This window comes from Ursus arctos, unplaced genomic scaffold, assembly GCF_023065955.2.
Source record: "Ursus arctos isolate Adak ecotype North America unplaced genomic scaffold, UrsArc2.0 scaffold_10, whole genome shotgun sequence".
Taxonomy (NCBI): domain Eukaryota; kingdom Metazoa; phylum Chordata; class Mammalia; order Carnivora; family Ursidae; genus Ursus; species Ursus arctos.
This window is the reverse complement of record NW_026622764.1, coordinates 11,299,519-11,318,559: the sequence shown is the minus strand read 5'-3', so window position 1 is coordinate 11,318,559 and position 19,041 is coordinate 11,299,519. Positions and strand designations below refer to the sequence as shown.

At 36.4% G+C, this 19,041-nt stretch overlaps 1 protein-coding gene across 1 annotated transcript in view; it reads left to right on the top strand.

Annotated features, from left to right (window-relative positions):
* TM9SF2 (transmembrane 9 superfamily member 2) overlaps nucleotides 1-19,041 on the top strand; it is a 57,892-nt gene that overhangs the window by 20,699 nt on the left and 18,152 nt on the right. The window contains exons 4-10 of the mRNA XM_026493533.4: nucleotides 212-339; nucleotides 4,474-4,603; nucleotides 5,647-5,771; nucleotides 7,813-7,924; nucleotides 9,170-9,249; nucleotides 10,230-10,338; nucleotides 16,393-16,525. Of these exons, the coding sequence (XP_026349318.2) occupies nucleotides 212-339; nucleotides 4,474-4,603; nucleotides 5,647-5,771; nucleotides 7,813-7,924; nucleotides 9,170-9,249; nucleotides 10,230-10,338; nucleotides 16,393-16,525 (817 nt within the window). The remainder of the gene's footprint in view (nucleotides 1-211; nucleotides 340-4,473; nucleotides 4,604-5,646; nucleotides 5,772-7,812; nucleotides 7,925-9,169; nucleotides 9,250-10,229; nucleotides 10,339-16,392; nucleotides 16,526-19,041) is intronic.

Below are 19,041 nucleotides of genomic sequence, written 5' to 3'. Positions count from 1 at the left end.
CTATTATTTATCAAAAGAAAAATTGATTTAAATTTTTAGAGAAACAGTAAGATTAAAATTTAAATGTGATTGAGCAATGAGAAATTTAAAAATATTTGTTATCGATATTAATGCACTGAAATAACTTAATGAGACTGGTATTTTTATTCATGGCATAGGTGTGAAGGACCTAGATATTTTTTAATTTGCTTTTCACTTTGTTTTAATACAGTTTACATTTAATAAGGAAGAGACCTGCAAGCTTGTCTGTACAAAAACATACCATACAGAGAAAGCTGAAGACAAACAAAAATTAGAATTCTTGAAAAAAAGCATGTTACTGAATTATCAACATCACTGGTAAGACATGGAGATTTTGGACTTTTTGTATTTTCCTTTTTCTTAGATGCCGCCTCTGTTTCATTGCATGTGTAAATTACTTCATTGACTCTATAAAATACAGCAATCAATTGATTTCCCTTTTTTGTTACTAATAATAGCATAAAGTATGACTTTGACTTGCCAAAGATTACTAAGGTTGATGGCTTACAGTATCATCTCTGAACTGCTTAGAATACTGTAATATTTGGTACTTCTTTTGGTACATAGACCCTGGTACCTAGAGCACTTCTCTTTTTCATATGTCGTTAACAAGAGCATATTTATGCTTTGGGAGAAGGACCTGGCTCGGTCATCTAGAAAAATACTGGTATTTTATACTTGTAGGCCATGAAAAAGACCATGGGAAAACAAACTTAAACTGTGTTTGATGTTTGATAAATATCTAATTCAAATAAAACACTTGTATTTTGAGTAACCTGTTTTTTATTTTATACACATGGTGTTACATTCTTGGTCTTTACCAGTTTGTGTTGTAATCAAAAAGCATTTAAACCTATTTTATTTTTGCTTCTAAAGTAGCATCGACTCAAAAAAATAAAAGTAGTATTGAGTGATGGTACAGAATTCAGATGTAGAATATTTAGAAAAGGATGTAAAGAGCCAACTTTTCAAGTATAATCATTATTATTCCAGATAACTTTGCTGACAAATGCCTTTATTCTATGTAGGGTCCTAATTTACATGTTTTGCCTCTTCTAAAAAGTATAAGGTGTTGGAGGTAGTGAACAGAAAGACTGTGTTCATGTACTTTCTGTTGAATGTTTGTCTTATCAGTATCTCAGATCAACTCATTTGCCCACACCGAGGGAGGTTAGGAACCATTGATCTCAGTTTGACATGCCCAGATCCTGTGGCTCAAAACTCTGCTTGGAGCCTATCGTTCTGTCCCTCCTCCCTTCCATATACACAGAACAAAAAAGTCCTAGGGAGGGGCAGCCTTGGGTCACTTACCCATCCATGAACTAGTCTGTGATTAGGGGGATTCATTCTGATTGGCCAGATGGGTAGAATCTGGTTCAGTCTACTGAACCATATAGGAAGAAGTTTCTCATAGCAGGGCATCGTTAGAAGAAGGAAGGAAACTTCCCCAATTACACTTGTGTCAGCTTCCTCCTCATGTGACCCTCAGTACAAATAGGAACTTGAAATCTCATTTCTTTGGTTTCTAGTAAGCCAAGAGCTTTTTTCTTCTAAGCTACTGTGAGAATGCTATGTAATTGCTGAATCAGTATAACCTGGGATACATTTGCTTATTCATAAATAATTGAAATTTTCCTTGGTGCTTTCTTTGCTTCAAATTGTTCTTGAACAGTCTTCAAAATGATATTTAAGGCTCAGTTCTTAGAGTTGCACGTTAGCCCCATCCACCCCCATTTACTCTAACAGCTACTCATTTGTTGGTGGAATGAAAGAATGGCTCTTCAGGCCTACAGGTGATTTTTAACTATTTCTTCTACCCTCTGTTCTTAGAATACTGTTTAGAGATGTGCTCCTAAAGGTAATAGAAGCACCTCTTCTTCAGTAGCTTCCTTACAGTAAAGTACTTAGAAATATTTTTAACTAATTTATGACACAGTTAACATAGGTACTATTTTGATGCCAAAATGCATATAATAACAAGAATAAATTGTTTAAAATAGTTTATGAAGTTAGAAAGCATTTGATAGTGAAATTGACTCAATAATTTGTGTTGGGTATGTCAGTTACAAACTTAAACTATATTTTTCCTAAAAAACTTGAAACTTGCCAGGGTTTTCACCACGACATTTTTAACCGTATTACCTTTCAAATGATTAGAATGACTGAATATTAGCTAATACACCAACCCATTATAGAGAACAGTTAATTAAGAATAGTTAATTTTCTTATCTAAATTAACGAATACTTTAAATTCTTGTTTGGGATGTTAGAACACAATTTGAAGATATTCTTGGCTTGTTCTGTCAATAACCTAAGCTACTTCTTGATTCTTGAGACTGACGAATGTTTTGATCTTAGCACCAGACACTTGAATTCCCTTCAACTCTGCTCTGCATGGTTTGTAATTATACATCTTGCTCAAGTTTCTAGATGGTCGTGACATAGTATTTATAAAAGTATCATTATAGAGCTAGTTATCACAGTATTTAAATTTTTTAGGTTCATAGCTTATTGGACAGAGAGGGGTCTTTGAAGATATTTTAGTCTAGTGAGTTCCAATCCTGGATCCCAGCAAGCTAGCAGGGGAGGGGAATGATGCGCTGTTTTCAAAAATTCAAAATCCTAACAGTGTAAATGTACTCATGTTAAAACTACAGAGAGTAACTTAAATGCCAAGCTTCTTTGCTTTTGGCTACAATTTTCTGAATGCATTATGGTAACATGGGTTATTGCATTCTGATCAGAAACTCTGGGGATTTAATTTATTGGGGAAATGAGTTACTAATAGATGAGGTTTCATTAATAGAAGTGTTTCAAATGGAGTCCATGGAAGGTAAAGGAAAATAATGGAAAGGAGTCCTTGATGGTAAAAAAAAAAAAAAAAAAAAAAAAAAATGGGGCCAGTCATTCAACCTTTATCCTTTTGAGTCCTCCTTTTTCACTGTATCATATGGAAAATAAGATTTTTACTATTTTTGGTGTTATAAATTCAAATAACTACTACTCGCTAACTCATTAGCAAAATTTAAAGAATAGAATTTTCAGTTACTCCTTAACTTATTAGCAACATAGTAATTGAAAATTATATTCTTTAAATTTTCTTACATTATTTCCAAGTGTTTGGGGTTTTTTTAATGCTTCCTATTACCAGGAAAAGGTTATTGTGTCAAGGCATTATATGAATGATAAGCTTAGGATGCTTGTTTTTAAAAAGTCTAAATTGCTCCTTAATTTCTTATTTTGTAACTAGCACTATAATTTTTATGTAGTACTTTCTGTACTATGATAGCTTAAAGATATTATAATTAATATATTGCTAGTATATATTCATTGAACTTCATTCTCTATCTAAAAAATTAAAGCAATTAACTGATTGTTTAAGCTTCAAAAAAATCTGAATTATTTATTTTATATAGCATTGCTTTTATGCTTCTAATATTTTATGGCCTTTTTCATGGGTACTGCTAGCCTGCTGGTTATAGTAATAAGCAACTTAATAGTGTAGGTGATTCTAAAATTTGGTATATAGGGTACTATTAAATAGCGTTTAAATGTGACGAGACATATTTTATTAGGTCATTAATGTACACCTTGGGTGCATATAGAATCATAATTTTACTTCCTAAGGCATACATTAATTAACAAATAAAACATGCCCTGGAGTGTCGTCTTATGACTGTAATACAGCTACTATATTTTTAGTAATTTTTTTTAATTTGTATCCTGTAGTGTGCTCTTGGCATAGGAGACCACATGCTCGGACTTTAATATAGTTAGACAATGCTACAGAGCCTTATTCTTTACTTATTCTTTATTTTTATCCCTTTGTTTAAAGTTGTTTTTCACTATAGAACTTTTAAATTTTGTTTCTTTAATTTTATAGCAGCATTTCTTTTAGACATAAGTTGGATTTACACAGCTTTAATAGATAATACTATAATTTTCACTTTTTCACCTGGCCCTTAAGTTGAATATTTTCCCATCTTGCAGTTATGTTCTTCTCCTTTTTATTGAATCACCAAGTAATAAAGGACATTTACTTCTATACTATTCCATCAAACTGTTCCAAAGGAACTAGATACATTGCTTTGCACCTGATTTAGAGTTTTGAGTATTTTGCTAAAAGTAAACTATACTTAGGTATCTAGATAATGATACTGTTAAATTAGCAACTGCAGTACGTTAATTTATAAAACTCACTTTCCTATATACATTTGTAGTTTCAAAGAAGCTATAAAGTTTTTTTCTTCACTGTAGTGTATCAAATATTGGCATAATGCTATTGCTTATGAAATATAGCACATCTTACCAAAATTCTTTTATTGTAGTTCTGACATCTTATTTATAGGTATTTATAGACATTTAAATTTTATGAAGTGGTAACACAGCTTTGGGCACTATTTCTTAGTCATGTTCGACGATTTCTAACTTGACTTTTATTTCTATGCACAGGATTGTGGATAATATGCCTGTAACGTGGTGTTATGATGTTGAAGATGGTCAGAGGTTCTGTAATCCTGGTTTTCCTATTGGCTGTTATATTACAGATAAAGGCCATGCAAAAGATGCCTGTGTTATTAATGTAAGTTCGTGAAAAACTTTGTTACTTTTTAAAAATGGTTTTTTGGTACAGAAGGATTCAGTCTTTACCTGGACAAAATTTGTTATGTTCATTGGATAAGTACAATTCAGATGTTCTGAAGCACAACTACTTAGGTCTTAAACTTAGGCCAGATTAACAATATATAAATTTAATTCTAGAACTAAAATAATTCAGATTTAGTTCAACATTCACTGAGAGTGTCTGTTACATGCTAAGCACTATGCAAAGGGCTGGGGCTTTGTATGTTCTGACTCTGTTGAAAGTTAGACTCATAAATCTTACATATATTTTTTAAAAAGTAGATTGGTGGAGTTCCAGAAAGACCTTATTATAAGTCCATGAAGTTTGTATTACAAATTTAAGTCCATAAAATATTATATTGCAAAAGTTTGGTATTATACCTGTTTTTAAAAGGTAAATGCCTTTATGGCCGTTCTTTCATATTTAAAAATGATAGTAAAGTGAAGACATCAATATAGAAAGTATTAAAATTTACTGGGAGTAGATCTTAAATGTTGTGTGCTCAATTTAATCTCTTAATTAATATGACTTGGTGGTAGACGTTAGCATAAGCTCGATCATGAAACTGGTTACATTGGCTAATGCTTTTGAGAGAGTTGACCAGAAACACTTGAATAATTTAAGTTATTGGTTTAGTGTGAAGTTACAAAACTTCCAAGGAGGAAAAGTGTTGAGATGTGTAAGATTTAGCATGCTCATAACATGTAATATTTTAACATTTCTTTTGTTTGTTTTATCATAAGTGGAAAGATAGAAAATATTAGATGTGTTCTTTTTAACAGGTACCTACTTTTATGTAAGAATTAAAGCATTAAACATAATTTGTACTCTGCCAATTAGTTTTGGCTTATAGAGAGTTTAGGCTTAAAACTTAAACGTTTTTATGGGGAAGGATTAAAACTCTGTCTAAGCTCAAATCTTCCTACTTTTTGTGCCTCATTTTAAAGTTTTGTCTTGACTCCTGTATAGCCAGTTTTCTACCTTTAAGTTCTGTTCCACAGTCAGAATTCCACGAAAGAGATACATTTTACATCTTCAACCACGTTGACATCAAAATCTACTATCATGTTGTTGAAACTGGGTCCATGGGAGCAAGATTAGTGGCTGCCAAACTTGAACCAAAAAGGTAACTATACAAACAGGTAAAAAGTAAATGAATGTGGGAGTGCCTGTCTGGTTCAGTCGGAAGAGCCTGTGGCTCTTGATCTCGAGGTTAGGAGTTTGAGCCCTACGTTGGGTGTAGAGATGACTTAAAGGGGGGCATGTGGCTGGCTCAGTCAGTGGAGCATGGAGCTCTTTATCTCAGAGTCATGAGTTCAAGCACCATTTTGGGCAGACAGCTTACTTAAAAAAATAAAATACAATAAAAAGAAATAAAAAAGTAAGTAAATGTAAGTGAAATTATTCCCAAAGAATGAGTATTTGGGGCCCAGTTAACTTTTTCTTTAATCAGTATTCTGACATATAATCTGGCATTTCAGAATTGATTTTACTAAAACTCCCTTTATTGTGATTTGTTACTGAGTTGTGGGTTGTCCAGAGAAATCATACAGATTTTTTTTTTCCGTACAGATATTTTTTCAAGCCAGAGTACCTTTTTGTTATGTTTTTTTAATCAGGAAGTTTTGACAGCTTTTCTATGTCAGCTTGGAGTGGAGAACGTGAGTGGTTGGGACAGTGTTTCCTCTTATGGTGGAAAAGCATTGCCTCTAATATTTGCAACTTGACCTCTCATCAGAGGCCCAAATGAGCTGATTTTTTTTTTTTAAGACTTTGTTTTTTTAAGTAATCTCTACACCCAACGTGGGGTTCAAACTTAACCCTGAGATCAAGAGTCCCACACTCTTCAGACTGAGCCAGCCAGGCGCCCCATCAAATGAGCTGATGGGTGCTGTCATTTCTAAAATCTCCATGTACTGTTAGATGCCGTTGTGTGACAAGTCATTGAAAGAGTATCTCTTCAAGTTGTTCAGTATTTTGGTATGAAAGTACCTGTCAGTTATTTGTGAGATCCTTTTTAGATTGAGTATTCCCTTTTTTTCATGTTTTCCCCTCATACACTCCCCATCCTGCCATTGAAGTAGCCTTTTTCCCATGCTACTGCTGGTGAAGAAATTCATGCCAGGGTGCCTTTGTGGTTCAGTTGAGCCAGCGACTCTTGATTTCAGCTCAAGTCGTCTCAGGGTTGTGGGAGCCAGCTCTGTGTGGGGCTCTGTGCTCAGTGCTAAGTCTGCTTGCTATTCTTTCTCTCCCTGTCCCCCTCCTTCTCCTCTCACGCACACACACTCTCTCTCAAAATAAAATAAATAAACTCTTAAAAAAAAAAAAAAGGTTCTCTTCATCTCTCTCTGCCCCTCCCCCATCTCATGTGTGCTCTCTCAAAAAAAATGCACGCCATTATAAGATGGCAGTTAAACTCCCTCAGTGTTTATTTTTGTTTTTTAAGTTAGTTGTTTATTTATTTATTTATTCATTTATTTTTGAAGATTTATTTCAGAGAGAGAGCCCGCTTGTGTGAGACGGGGAAGGGGCGGAGTCTGGAGAGGGAGAGGGAGACAAGTAGACTCCATGCTGAGCAGGGAGCCAGATGCAGGGCTTGATCCCAGGACCCTAACATCATGACTTGAGCTGAAATTAAGAGTTGGACCCTTAACCAACTGAGCCACCCAGGTGCCCCTTTTTCTTTTTAAAGATATTTAATGTTCTTCAGTTACAGTGCTTTTAAAAGTTTGTTTCTAATTTTGAATAATAATTTCTTACACATACTTATAACTAAGTCCATTATTTATATGAAATAAATATTTGTACTATTAAATGTGAAATGAGTAATTTTGCTTTGACTATAGTAGCATTTAAAAATATGTACAGAGGGGCGCCTGGGTGGCACAGTGGTTAAACGTCTGCCTTTGGCTCAGGGCGTGATCCTGGAGTCCCTGGGATCGAGCCCCACATCAGGCTCCTCCGCTGGAAGCCTGCTTCCTCCTCTCCCACTCCCCCTGCTTGTGTTCCCTCTCTCGCTGGCTGTCTCTCTCTGTCAAATAAATAAATAAAATCTTTAAAAAAATAAAAAATAATAAAAAATAAAATATGTACAGAATCTCTAGTCTTTACCCCATTTTTTAAAACTGTACTTTATCAGCATCTTGCCAAACCGTCTCTTCCCACAGCTTCAAGCATACCCATATAGATAAACCCGACTGCTCTGGACCCCCCATGGATATAAGTAACAAGGCTTCTGGGGAGATCAAAATTGCCTATACTTATTCTGTTAGCTTCCAGGTGAGTTTGTTTTTATCTCTAGTATAACTCAGAAATTGATTTTAAATTTATACTACTTAAACTAATTAAAAACATTAATGATTAACCTTGTCACATAGATAAGCTTTTAATGAGCTGATTTGGAATAGTTTGTCAGTGCACTAGGCAGCATAATCATACTCAAAGCTAAGTCTCCATTTAAATGAGAAGTATAGTAAATTGGAGAATTGAACCTGATTAAATGTTAAGTCATAAGAGATATGTAGAAGACAAAAGGTAGAAAATAGGCATAGAGAATCATATGAAAATGTCAAAGATTTATGTAACAAGCATTTGGGAAAGCAACACTATTTTAAAGTCTGGATTAGTATAAACTTTAGTGGAGAGTTTCCTAATATTAGATGATTTATATAGGTTCTTAGGGAGTGTTTTTATTAATGTAGAAGTTTCTTAGGAGGAAAGTAAAAGTTCACTTTATGAGAATCTGAGGCAATATTCCACCTCTACTTTATTTTTTTTTTAATTATTTATTTAAGAGAGAGTGCATGTGCGTGTGGGGAGGGGAGGTGGGTAGAGGGAGAGTCTTAAGTAGACTCCACACTGAGTGCAGAGCCGGATGTAGGGCTCAGTCTCACCACATTGAGATCATAGCCTTAGCAGGCACTTAATTGACTGTGCCACCCAGGCACCCCTCCACCTCTATTTTTAATAAACTATCTTGGCAATCAAGTATAGTTGTGACATTTACTCTCCCCATATAGTGTGTGATTTTGCAAGCCTAGTGCAATAAACACTATGTATTTCTAGGTATTAAGAGCTCATTATGGGTGACACCTTCCAGATGCTCAGTTATGACTCTAGTGTCTCATAAGGATAGATAGATGGCATCAAAAAGACTAAAAAATAAGTTATACCACTCAGTTTTTCTGAAAAAATTAAGTACAGCTCTAAATTTTGATATCTAAAATAAACTTTTGTTAGTTAAAATTTAAAGCAAGACTTTAAAAAAATATAGGTAACTAGGTACTTTTAGGAACTCTTTTATTATTTGTTATTTACTGCTGAATCTCATTTTGAATTTCCTAAGACTTAAGTTAGAGCTAAACTCTGAAACTCATGACTAATCCATGTTATGATATTGAGCAATTACATTTGTTAACTGAATGGAAAGTCAAGCTATGAGTGGAAGTGTTTGGATTCTTAATATACATTTGTCAGCAACTGCTTATTTAAAGATTTTTGTTTTCTTTTGTTTTATCTCCCTAGGAAGATAAAAACATCAGATGGGCATCTAGATGGGACTACATTCTGGAATCTATGCCTCATACCCACATTCAGTGGTTTAGGTAAGAATACAGAGTTAGGGACGCCTGGGTGGCACAGCGGTTAAGCGTCTGCCTTCGGCTCAGGGTGTGATCCCGGCATTCTGGGATCGAGTCCCACATCAGGCTCCTCTGCTATGAGCCTGCTTCTTCCTGTCCCACTCCCCCTGCTTGTGTTCCCTCTCTCTCTGGCTGTCTCTCTCTCTGTCAAATAAATAAATAAAATCTTAAAAAAAAAAAAAAAGAATACAGAGTTAATCCACTTTATGCTCTGGGCTTACTCTATGTTTTGTCCCTTTGAATATCTCCTTCATTCTCTACTCCTCTCTAGTTCTCCAGAAGTCTGGGCTTTTGAATTGGATAGACTTGTGTTCAGTCCTGGCCTGGTCACTGTTTGTGAGTCAGGCCAGGTCACCCAGTTACTCAGAGTCCCATTTCTTTATCTGGAAGTACCTGCCTCACGAGACTGTCCCTGGGGATTAAAGGAGAATGAAGGAAACAGACCATTTGAGCACCTTACCTGAAATGGAAGAAGCTACTGCTCATGTTATGGCTATTTATTATTGTTATTATTCTCTTCAAAGCATGACTCAAAATTTTTATCTGGAGAGTTGTTTATGGTGCCGTCACTCTCCTTTTTCTGCTTTGCTTGATTACCTTTTGATACTCATTAACTTACTGAGTAAATTTGTCGTAAATTTCTTAAGGATACAGACCTTTGTTGATCTCTACAGCTTGTATTGCATTTATTTGGGCATAGTACTTACTCAATAATGTTGGCCACAGGCAAAAATATTCTAGTTCTCAACAGATTATGATAAGATTATTACGATAAGTATATAAAGTTATGTATCCACTAGGACATATAATAGAACACAGCTCATTGAATCTTTGGATTTTAGGTCAAATTTTGATGTTGATCAATACTGTTTTAATGTTACTGAGTAAATATTTTAAAAAGGAAATTAAGATGCAGATTAATCCTGACATGTTTATCTCTACAGCATCATGAATTCCCTGGTCATTGTCCTCTTCTTGTCTGGAATGGTGGCTATGATTATGCTACGGACACTGCATAAAGATATTGCCAGATATAATCAGATGGATTCTACAGTGAGTGAAACATTTGAACTGTTCTTTGGTCTGCTAAGAATAGTCTTTATTTTGTTCTTTGGAAAAAGTTGAAATAATGGCTTTAGACAGAATCTTTCTTCTTAAAAGTTATCCTGAATTCACCTTTTCAAATGAGAAAATGATCCTTGAGTTGGTATTCTCTAGAAATGTAGTCGCTCCGGCATTCAGAGCTGCACTGTTCACAGCCCCGTCTGTGTTAGTGGATGGGTGTGGAGTGGGTGTAGGTGCACAGCTCCATGTCTGTCCCCTGTTCTCATGTACGTGCTGTCAACTCTCAGATTTTCCATTCCCAGCCTGCACCCAGCTTGTGAAACAGCAAAGCTGAGTGGAATAACTCCCAAGCAGTTTTTATTTGTGCGTGTGTTTAACTTTTTAAAATTAATTTTCACTGAATTTTATCATTTCAACTTTTGGTATATTCAAAGTAATTTAATGTCCCAACCTCATTTATTCTCAAAACACTTAAAGTTATATAATGTTATACATTTTATACTTTTTTATTATATAGCAGCTCTTTGATAAAATTTCCACAAGAATCATGGTGACTTGTAATGAAGACAAAAAAACTCAGAGTTTATTGCTTACTTTTCCCCAACTTCTTAGCCTTTTCCCCATAACTTTTCTGTCCTAATTAGAAAAAGAACATATTAATGTTTATAAGCTTTTTAGCATTTCTGCACTACAGTTTCTTTTCCATTACTTTTACTGATTATTAAATATTTTATTAAAATAATTTCAAAATACTCTTCATACTTGGCAATTTCAAATGATTGCTGAACTAATGGTATTTTCTTCTTCATTTGTACTGAGGTGTCATGGGGTAGAGGCCATGGCAACCCTGCTTCCCCTCTTGCTCCCATTCCTTTTTTCCTCCCTTACTGTAGTGGTCCAAGCAAGTCTGTTCAGACATAACTCAGATCATTCACTCCTAATCACAGCCCTCCAGTGGCTTTCCATTTCACTCAGAGTAAAAGCCAGAGTCTTTACAATGGTTTGTAGACCCTACAGTGCCCCCTTGGGGCTCTGCTCCAGCCATACTGGCCTTCTTGCTATTCCTCAGACATGTCAGGTGTGTTCTCACACCTCCAGCCTTTACACTTGCTTTTCTCTCTACCTCAAATGTTATTTACTCCCTCAGATATTTACATGGCTAGCTTCCTTACCTACTTAGTCATTACTGAAATTGGATCTTCCCAGTGAGATCTTCCTGACCATCAAATTAAAATTACACCTCCCTGGCCCCATATACATCCATACCTTCTAAGTCTTCTCTGTAGCACTTATCACCATCTAAGGTACTCTGTATTTTACTTACTTGTTTTGTTAATTGTCTGTCTTCCCAATGAGAACACATACTCAAAAGGGATTTTTCTGTTATACTCACTATAGTGTCTCTGGTGTTTTTTAAACAGTGCTATGTTTTTATAGTTGGTGCTCAGTAAATGTTTTTTGAATGAATGAATGAGCCATTCCTTGATGTACTAGCCTTGTTGATGCATTGCTGGGCTCGTGATAGGTAAAAAGGTATCCAAGGACTATCTTCCAATTCCACCCCGCCCCCCACAAAAGTGAGCTGAGACCAGAGCAGGAAGCAATGCAAGCGCAAGAGGATGGAATCTCCTTTGAGTCAGTCCTTTTATAAAGTCTCTAACCAACTGGGAGTTTAAACCTTGGGTCAATAACGAGGGAGCTGAACCTTGGTCTCCTCTTGTATTAAGCATGGATTCTTAAAGGGGAGCAAAATGATTCTAGGTTAGTAAGTGCCTTCTGATTCTTGGCAGAATCAAGTAGAAATCCTTTGACGTAAAGTCTCCCAAATTTAGGTTTGTAGAATTCCCCAATTTAAGATCAATAAAATATGATCTAGGGGCGCCTGGGTGGCCCAATCGGATGAGCATCTGACTCTTGATTTCAGCTCAGGTCATGATCTCACGGTCATGAGATTGAGCCCACGTTGGGCTCCCCGCTCGGCGGAGTGTCTGCTTGGGATTCTTTCTCTTCCTCTTTCTCTGCTTCCCCCCACCTTCTCTAGAAATAAATAAATAAATTTTTAAAAATGATCTATTAGAAATTCACAAAAAATTCACAGTAAACGTTTAGAACTCCCCTGAAGATGTCAGGTACTACAACTATTAATTACAGAGTATAAAGTATGTGAAAAAATTACAGGAATATTTAGATAAAGGAAACACAGTGTGTCCCAAGCAGAAGAAATAATAAGAAATCCACATCTTGATCAACTGTGACAAAACCATAGAACACCAGAGGAAAAAATATCTTAGAATCAGCCAGAGGGGGGAAAAAAGCATGAGAATCTGCAAAAGAAAAACTGTTAAATTGGAAATGGGAGCTCAGAGACAGAACATCTTAAATCGGTGAGGGAAATTAACTGTTTACGTGGAATCATGTACCTAGAGAAGGTATCTTTCAAGAATAAAGGTGAAATACCTTTTTCAGATGAACAGAAATAGTGGACTACAGACCATCACTGAAGGAATATCTATAGAAGTAAACTAGCAGTGAATCAATCAATCCTTCAATCGATCATACTTGAAGAAATTTCTATATAAGTACTTTAGCAGAAAATAAATAAATAAAAAACAATCTGAAAGAGATATTTAGAAAGATGGGTGAACAAAGAGATTCCAAGTAAACACTTTCTGTTTATAATGAGTCTAAATTTGGAGATTAACAAAAATGTATCAGCAGAGAAAAAACAAATTTGGTGTATAGTATTGGATAAAGTGGGTGGCCATCTGGTTGAAAAATAAGGTAGATTCCAACCTTATTCTTTATGTTAAATCAAAATATGAAACTATAAAGTACTAGAACACATGAGAAGTTATTTTTAAATCTTGAAGAAGGGTAGAATTTTTTAAGTATCACAGAGAGCCAGAAGTTATAAAAGAAATGATTGCTCTATGATTACTATGTTTAAAAAAATTTGAATAATGGGGCGCCTGGGTGGCACAGCGGTTAAGCTACTGCCTTCGGCTCAGGGCGTGATCCCGGCATTATGGGATCGAGCCCCACATCAGGCTCCTCTGCTATGAGTCTGCTTCTTCCTCTCCCACTCCCCCTGCTTGTGTTCCCTCTCTCGCTGGCTGTCTTTATCTCTGTCAAATAAATAAATAAAATCTTTAAAAAAAAAATTTGAATAGTAAGAAATACCATTAAGTAAAAAGGTGAAAGTCAAATGGGAAAATATCTAACACATGTCACAAACAAAGAGTTAATTCCTCATAAATAAAGAAATCCTAAAATCATTAAAAAAACAAGCAGCAGCCCAGTAAGAAACCAGGCATGGTACATGAAAAGAGAGGCCATTAAAAAGAAACACAAGGGATGCCTGGGTGGCTCAATCGGTGAAGCATCTGCCTTTGGCTCAGGTCATGATCCCAGAGTCCTGGGATCAAGCCCCACATCGGTCTCCTTGCTGGGCGGGGAGCCTGCTTCTCTCTCTGCCTGTAGCTCTGCCTACTTGTGCGTGCATGCACGCTCTCACGCTCTCTCTCTCTGACAAGTAAAATCTTTAAAAAAAAAAAAACACAGAAATGGTTCTTAAACACATAAAAAGATGCAGCATCATTCATAATAAGAGAAATGCAAAATAAAACTGCAGTGCTCTGGCACACTGACAAATTAAAATGTTTGATAATGTGGTGGGGGATTGAGGACATGAGCACTTTGATGCATAGTTTATGAGAATGTAAATTGGTATAACTTAATGAAAAGCACTTTGGCAATATTAGTTTATAATGTAAATAGTTTGACCCAACAATTCAGTTCTTAGAAACTAACTTGGATGCAAAGGTTTTCATTATTACTGCTATTTTTTATTTTAAAACAGTATATTATTACTTATAATAACAAAAGATCTTAAGAAACCCAAATACTCATTAATAGGGGACTGATTTTTATAAATTAGGGAATGTCCCTGTAGTGGAATACTGTGTAATCATTAAAAAGAATGAGGCAATTCTGTATATACAAATGTGGAAGCATCTCCATGATATCATTAGACTAAAAGAGCAAGGTGTGAAATAATTTGAATAACATGCTGCCATTTATGCAAAATGAGAAAAGGTATTCATGCATTTCCTTATGTATAAGTAGAGTATCTCTGCAAAGATAATAAAAAACTAGTCACATTTGTTTTCTCCAAAGAAAGGGGACCTGGCCCTTTATGGGAAACTTAGTTTTCACTTAACTCTGAATTTTTTAGTGCTAATTCAGTAAAAAAGTAATCAGAAATGGTCCCTCGTCTGTAACACTACCCCACCTAAAAGAAGAGATGAGTGTATCTTTTTCCCCATATACTTTTAATGTAGACATTCACAGAAGCACGGAGAGTAATATACCCATCACCCTGGTCCAGCAGTTTTCAGCTCATGTTCACTTTTGTTTTAGAATCCCACCAGCTCCTCCCTTTCAGTTATTTTGAAGCCAATCCCAAATATAATTTTATTCAATCCATTTAGAACCCATGTACTTTTAATAAAACTTCAATTTGTACATTCATCAAAAGTGACTAGAGTGTAATTCCCTGGTATATATGGAAGTATTTTTATTTTTATTATTTCCTTATGTTAGCCATTGTAAGAGCAGGATTAGTACCTATATAAAAGTTTCCATGTTTCAAATTTCACTTGATTTATATTTATTTAAAAATATGAGTAAATGTACCACATTATCAATAGCATTGTCTGCTACAAAGATAGAAGTTTGGGAATTTGGGGTAGAGACGAGATCCATCCTGAAGGAAATGTAGAGAAATGAGGCTGAAAAAGTAACGGGGGCCAGAGTCTGAAGGGCTTGTAAGCAATACAGTTTGAAGGTCACAGGGAAGCTCTTAAAAGGATTTTAAACAGCACTGACTTAGCCAGGTTTGTGATGTAGGAAAATCACTTTGAATATTACGTGGAGAATCATTCAGAGCAGGGCAAGATTGAAGGTACAGAAACCAGTCCAGAGGTGGTTATGGAACTCTCAGAAATAGGATGGTGGCAGGGAAGAAAAAAGGAGGTGGACAGACAGATACAGAGGGTGTTTAGAAGGTGGGATGGAATACTGATAGACTGGTTGACTGTGGAGAAGGTGGAAGAGGGAGAGAAAATAAATGACCCCATGTTTCTGGTCCAAAGCACCCAGTTGGTTAAAGGATCCTGCTGGTTCCTGTATTGAGAAGTAACTGAACAGAAGCAAGGGTGGGAACACAGAGGTCAGTGCGATATATATTGCAGTAGCCAAGTGAGAGGTCATGACTCGAACAGGGGGCTAGTGTTGGGTTCTGCTGAAATATTTTGGAGGTAGAGCTGAAGATTTGTTAAAGGACTGTATTCAAGGTGTGAAAAAAGGGGGGAATTAAGGAGGATTCCAAAGTTTTGGAGACTGAACAGCTGGCGAGATGGAGCTTTTACTACTGGGTGACCGGGTTGGGGGGTGGGGTGCTGCTGCAGAATGAGTATAGGTGGGGAGGGAGAATCCATTCAGTTGTGGGTAATTCTGTTCAGGATGCTTGTTAAACAACCATGTGGAGCTGTTGATTAGGCAAATTGTGTACGTGTGTCTAGAGATCAGGAGAGCAGTTAGGGCTGGTGGCAAACTTATTCATATGCTCATAGCTAAGCCTACTTTACCCAGCAAAGTAGCTGTGAAACCTAATACCATTCATTCATTTTGGAAATTAGTAAATGTAGATTGAAAAGGATAGAGTGTGAGTAAAAATTAAGTCATCAGGTTGGCTCATAAAGCTCGACTAGAACTAGATAAGTATCACATTATTTTGTATCTTTTTGAAGTTTCTCAATATATTTTTATAGACCTTAACATGCAACATTCCTTTAAAAGCAATTCAGGAAGACTGTAGAAAGCTCTAGGAGTCAAACTTCATAAAACTTTGGAATTGAAATAAATACTAACATTTGTAAGTTTAAAAAAATTTTTCAGTGTCAGCATATTTACCAGTGAACAAACTGTCTAGCTGTCCTGGTGATACCACATGTCAATTAAACAACTTCATTCCCTTTTTAGGAGGATGCCCAGGAAGAATTTGGCTGGAAACTAGTTCATGGTGATATATTCCGTCCTCCAAGAAAAGGGATGCTACTATCAGTCTTTCTTGGATCGGGGACACAGATTTTAATTATGACTTTTGTGACTCTATGTAAGTATTAAGGGAAAATTAAAAAGTAGAAAATACTTTTTCTAAATAAATATTTGAAAACCAGTGTTCTGGGGGGCCTGGGTGACTCGATTAAGCATCCAACTCTTGATTTCAGTGCAGGTCATGATCTCCGGATTATGAGATCGAGCCCTGCTCGGCGCTCAGCAAGGAGTTAGCTTGAGATTTTCTCTCTCCCTCTATCCCTCCCCTGCTGTGCACTCACGTGTTCTCTCTCTAAAATAAATAGATAAAATCTTAAAAAAACAACAACAACATGGAAACCAGTTTTCCTAAGTGTAGCTAGGCTTGATTGTTTCTAAGAGCCCTTTTCGCTTTTAAGTCTGTGTGCTTTGGCTATACGTTACTGGGAGGCAGGGTTAGCTGTGCCAGAAATCTGACTTCATATCTCCTTACGGCTGCATAGAGACCAAGCCTTTGTCATGGAGTTGGAGCTAAAGAGGACTAGGTACTTGAAGACCAGCTGGGTCTCAGTCTGGGTGGCTTGGAACCAGAGTCATCCAGGTTGACTCTGCCACCCCACCAGGAGCAGTATGATTAGGATCCCAAGACATTTTTGGCTTCCACTGGAAGAAAAAAAAGGAGAAGAGGGAATGAGGCAGAAAGCTTTTTTTAGACCTTCCTCATCTGAGAAGGATTTAGGAAGCAAGACCTTTCTTCACTAGCAGTGTTCAGAAGAGAGCTTCCTACACAAAAAATATCTCCTCTTTGTGCCACCTGAAAATCTTCAGAAATGTTAATACTTAAATTTTTGTCAATTAAGACAACCATTTTTTTTAAATAGCCCCTCCTCCCCCTTTGAGTTACTGATCAGTCACAGGGGTGGTTCTGAGGCTGCTGTATGGGAATACGGTATTTCTGCAGTTTTCTTAATTGTAAGAAAAAAAGGTTTATGAATAGAATTTTCTAAATTTTGCTTTTATTTTCCTTATGTTTCCTTTATTGGTGCCTTCTACTAATGAACAGTAACACATGAATTATTACTGGAAGAATTCGGAAATCCCTGACCTTTTAACAATTTTTTAATGAACATTTGTTCTTATGTTTGCATATTAAATATGTAATGCTAAAGTCACTTTACGTTAGTAAAATTATTCCACATTTTTGTGATGGAACTATATAAATGCTTTACAAAGAGGATTCTCACTTCCAAATGTCTGGCACCTGAGTAAGTTTGAGAACCACTGACTTACACCTCTGGGCTTACTTTGAAGACTAACCTGAAGATTAACTAGAACATGTATCTTTAGCTACTTAGGTAAGGAGATGCAGCTGTGATGGGTAGGCCTAGAATTCTTAAGTATATTATACCGAAGAGGGTAGGTTGGGAGAAGGCATCATGACAGAGATTTGGACCCAGCCAGAGGATAGCATGAAGGCATTAGATCGCCAGAGAGCCAGGGTAGAGCAGGAGCAGAGTGGGTGCTTCAGGATAAAATTCTCTTTGAAAATTTTATTGGGAGTTGCCTTCTGTCATCCTCTGGTCCTTGTTGGGGTCTGCTAGAAAGTGAATTCGTGAGGAAGGAAAGTTTCAGAGAACCTATGGTTCATTTTCCTTAAATGCTCAAATATGAACTTTCTCCTTCAGAACAGTCCATTTCTCAGTTCTGGGGAGAAAGGGGGGGATGCATTTTGGTTGAAATTCTGATAGGTCTTCTAAAGTTACCCTGGTTGGTTTCCTGCTTGTGAGTTTCTCCTCATGCCCTTCGGTCGGTACTGATGAGAAGGTGTGGGTGGACATGTGCTTGATTATGTACACCTCGGAAACCCTGGGAACTTTCTTGCTCCTGGGATTAAAAGGCCACTTGGATTTCTTTCTGAGCAAAGTGATAACTTCTGAATCCCAGCTTAAAGCCAGGAATCTCTACAAATACAAGATATCATTTTTATTCTTATTAGTCAGGTGGGTTATATAAGGAAGAACAAATAAAACCAACCAAGTAAATAAAGGTAGAAGCCAGAATTTCCCCAGGTCATTGACCAAGTCCTTCAGTAACTTGTGTTCAGAAAGCAAATGGTACTGTGAAATCTTTATTCTCTTGTTTTATTCATTGGTTAGGTTTTGTCTGGTCTTTTGTGTTTGAATGTTATAAGGTATTTTTCACCCCAGAGGATTCAGTATTTTTATTTATTTATTTATTTATTTTAGATTTTATATATTTATTTGAGAGAGCATGAGCAAGAGCGAGGCAGCAGAGGAAGAAGGAGAAGCAGACTCCCTGCTGAGTAGGGAGCCCAATGGAGAGCTCAATCCTGGGACCCTGGGATCATGACCTGATGCTTAACCGACTAAGGCAGATGCTTAACCGACTAAGCCACCCAGGCACCACTGCCTCCCCAAGTATTATTTTTAAAGGGAACAAAAGTGGGACTATTTCATGGTGGGAATATCTTTATTCATACTAATTTTTAAAAGCTATACTTGACAGGGCACCTGGGTAGCTCAGTTGGTTAAGCGACTCTTGGTTTCAACTCAAGGTCTCAGGGTCATGGGATCG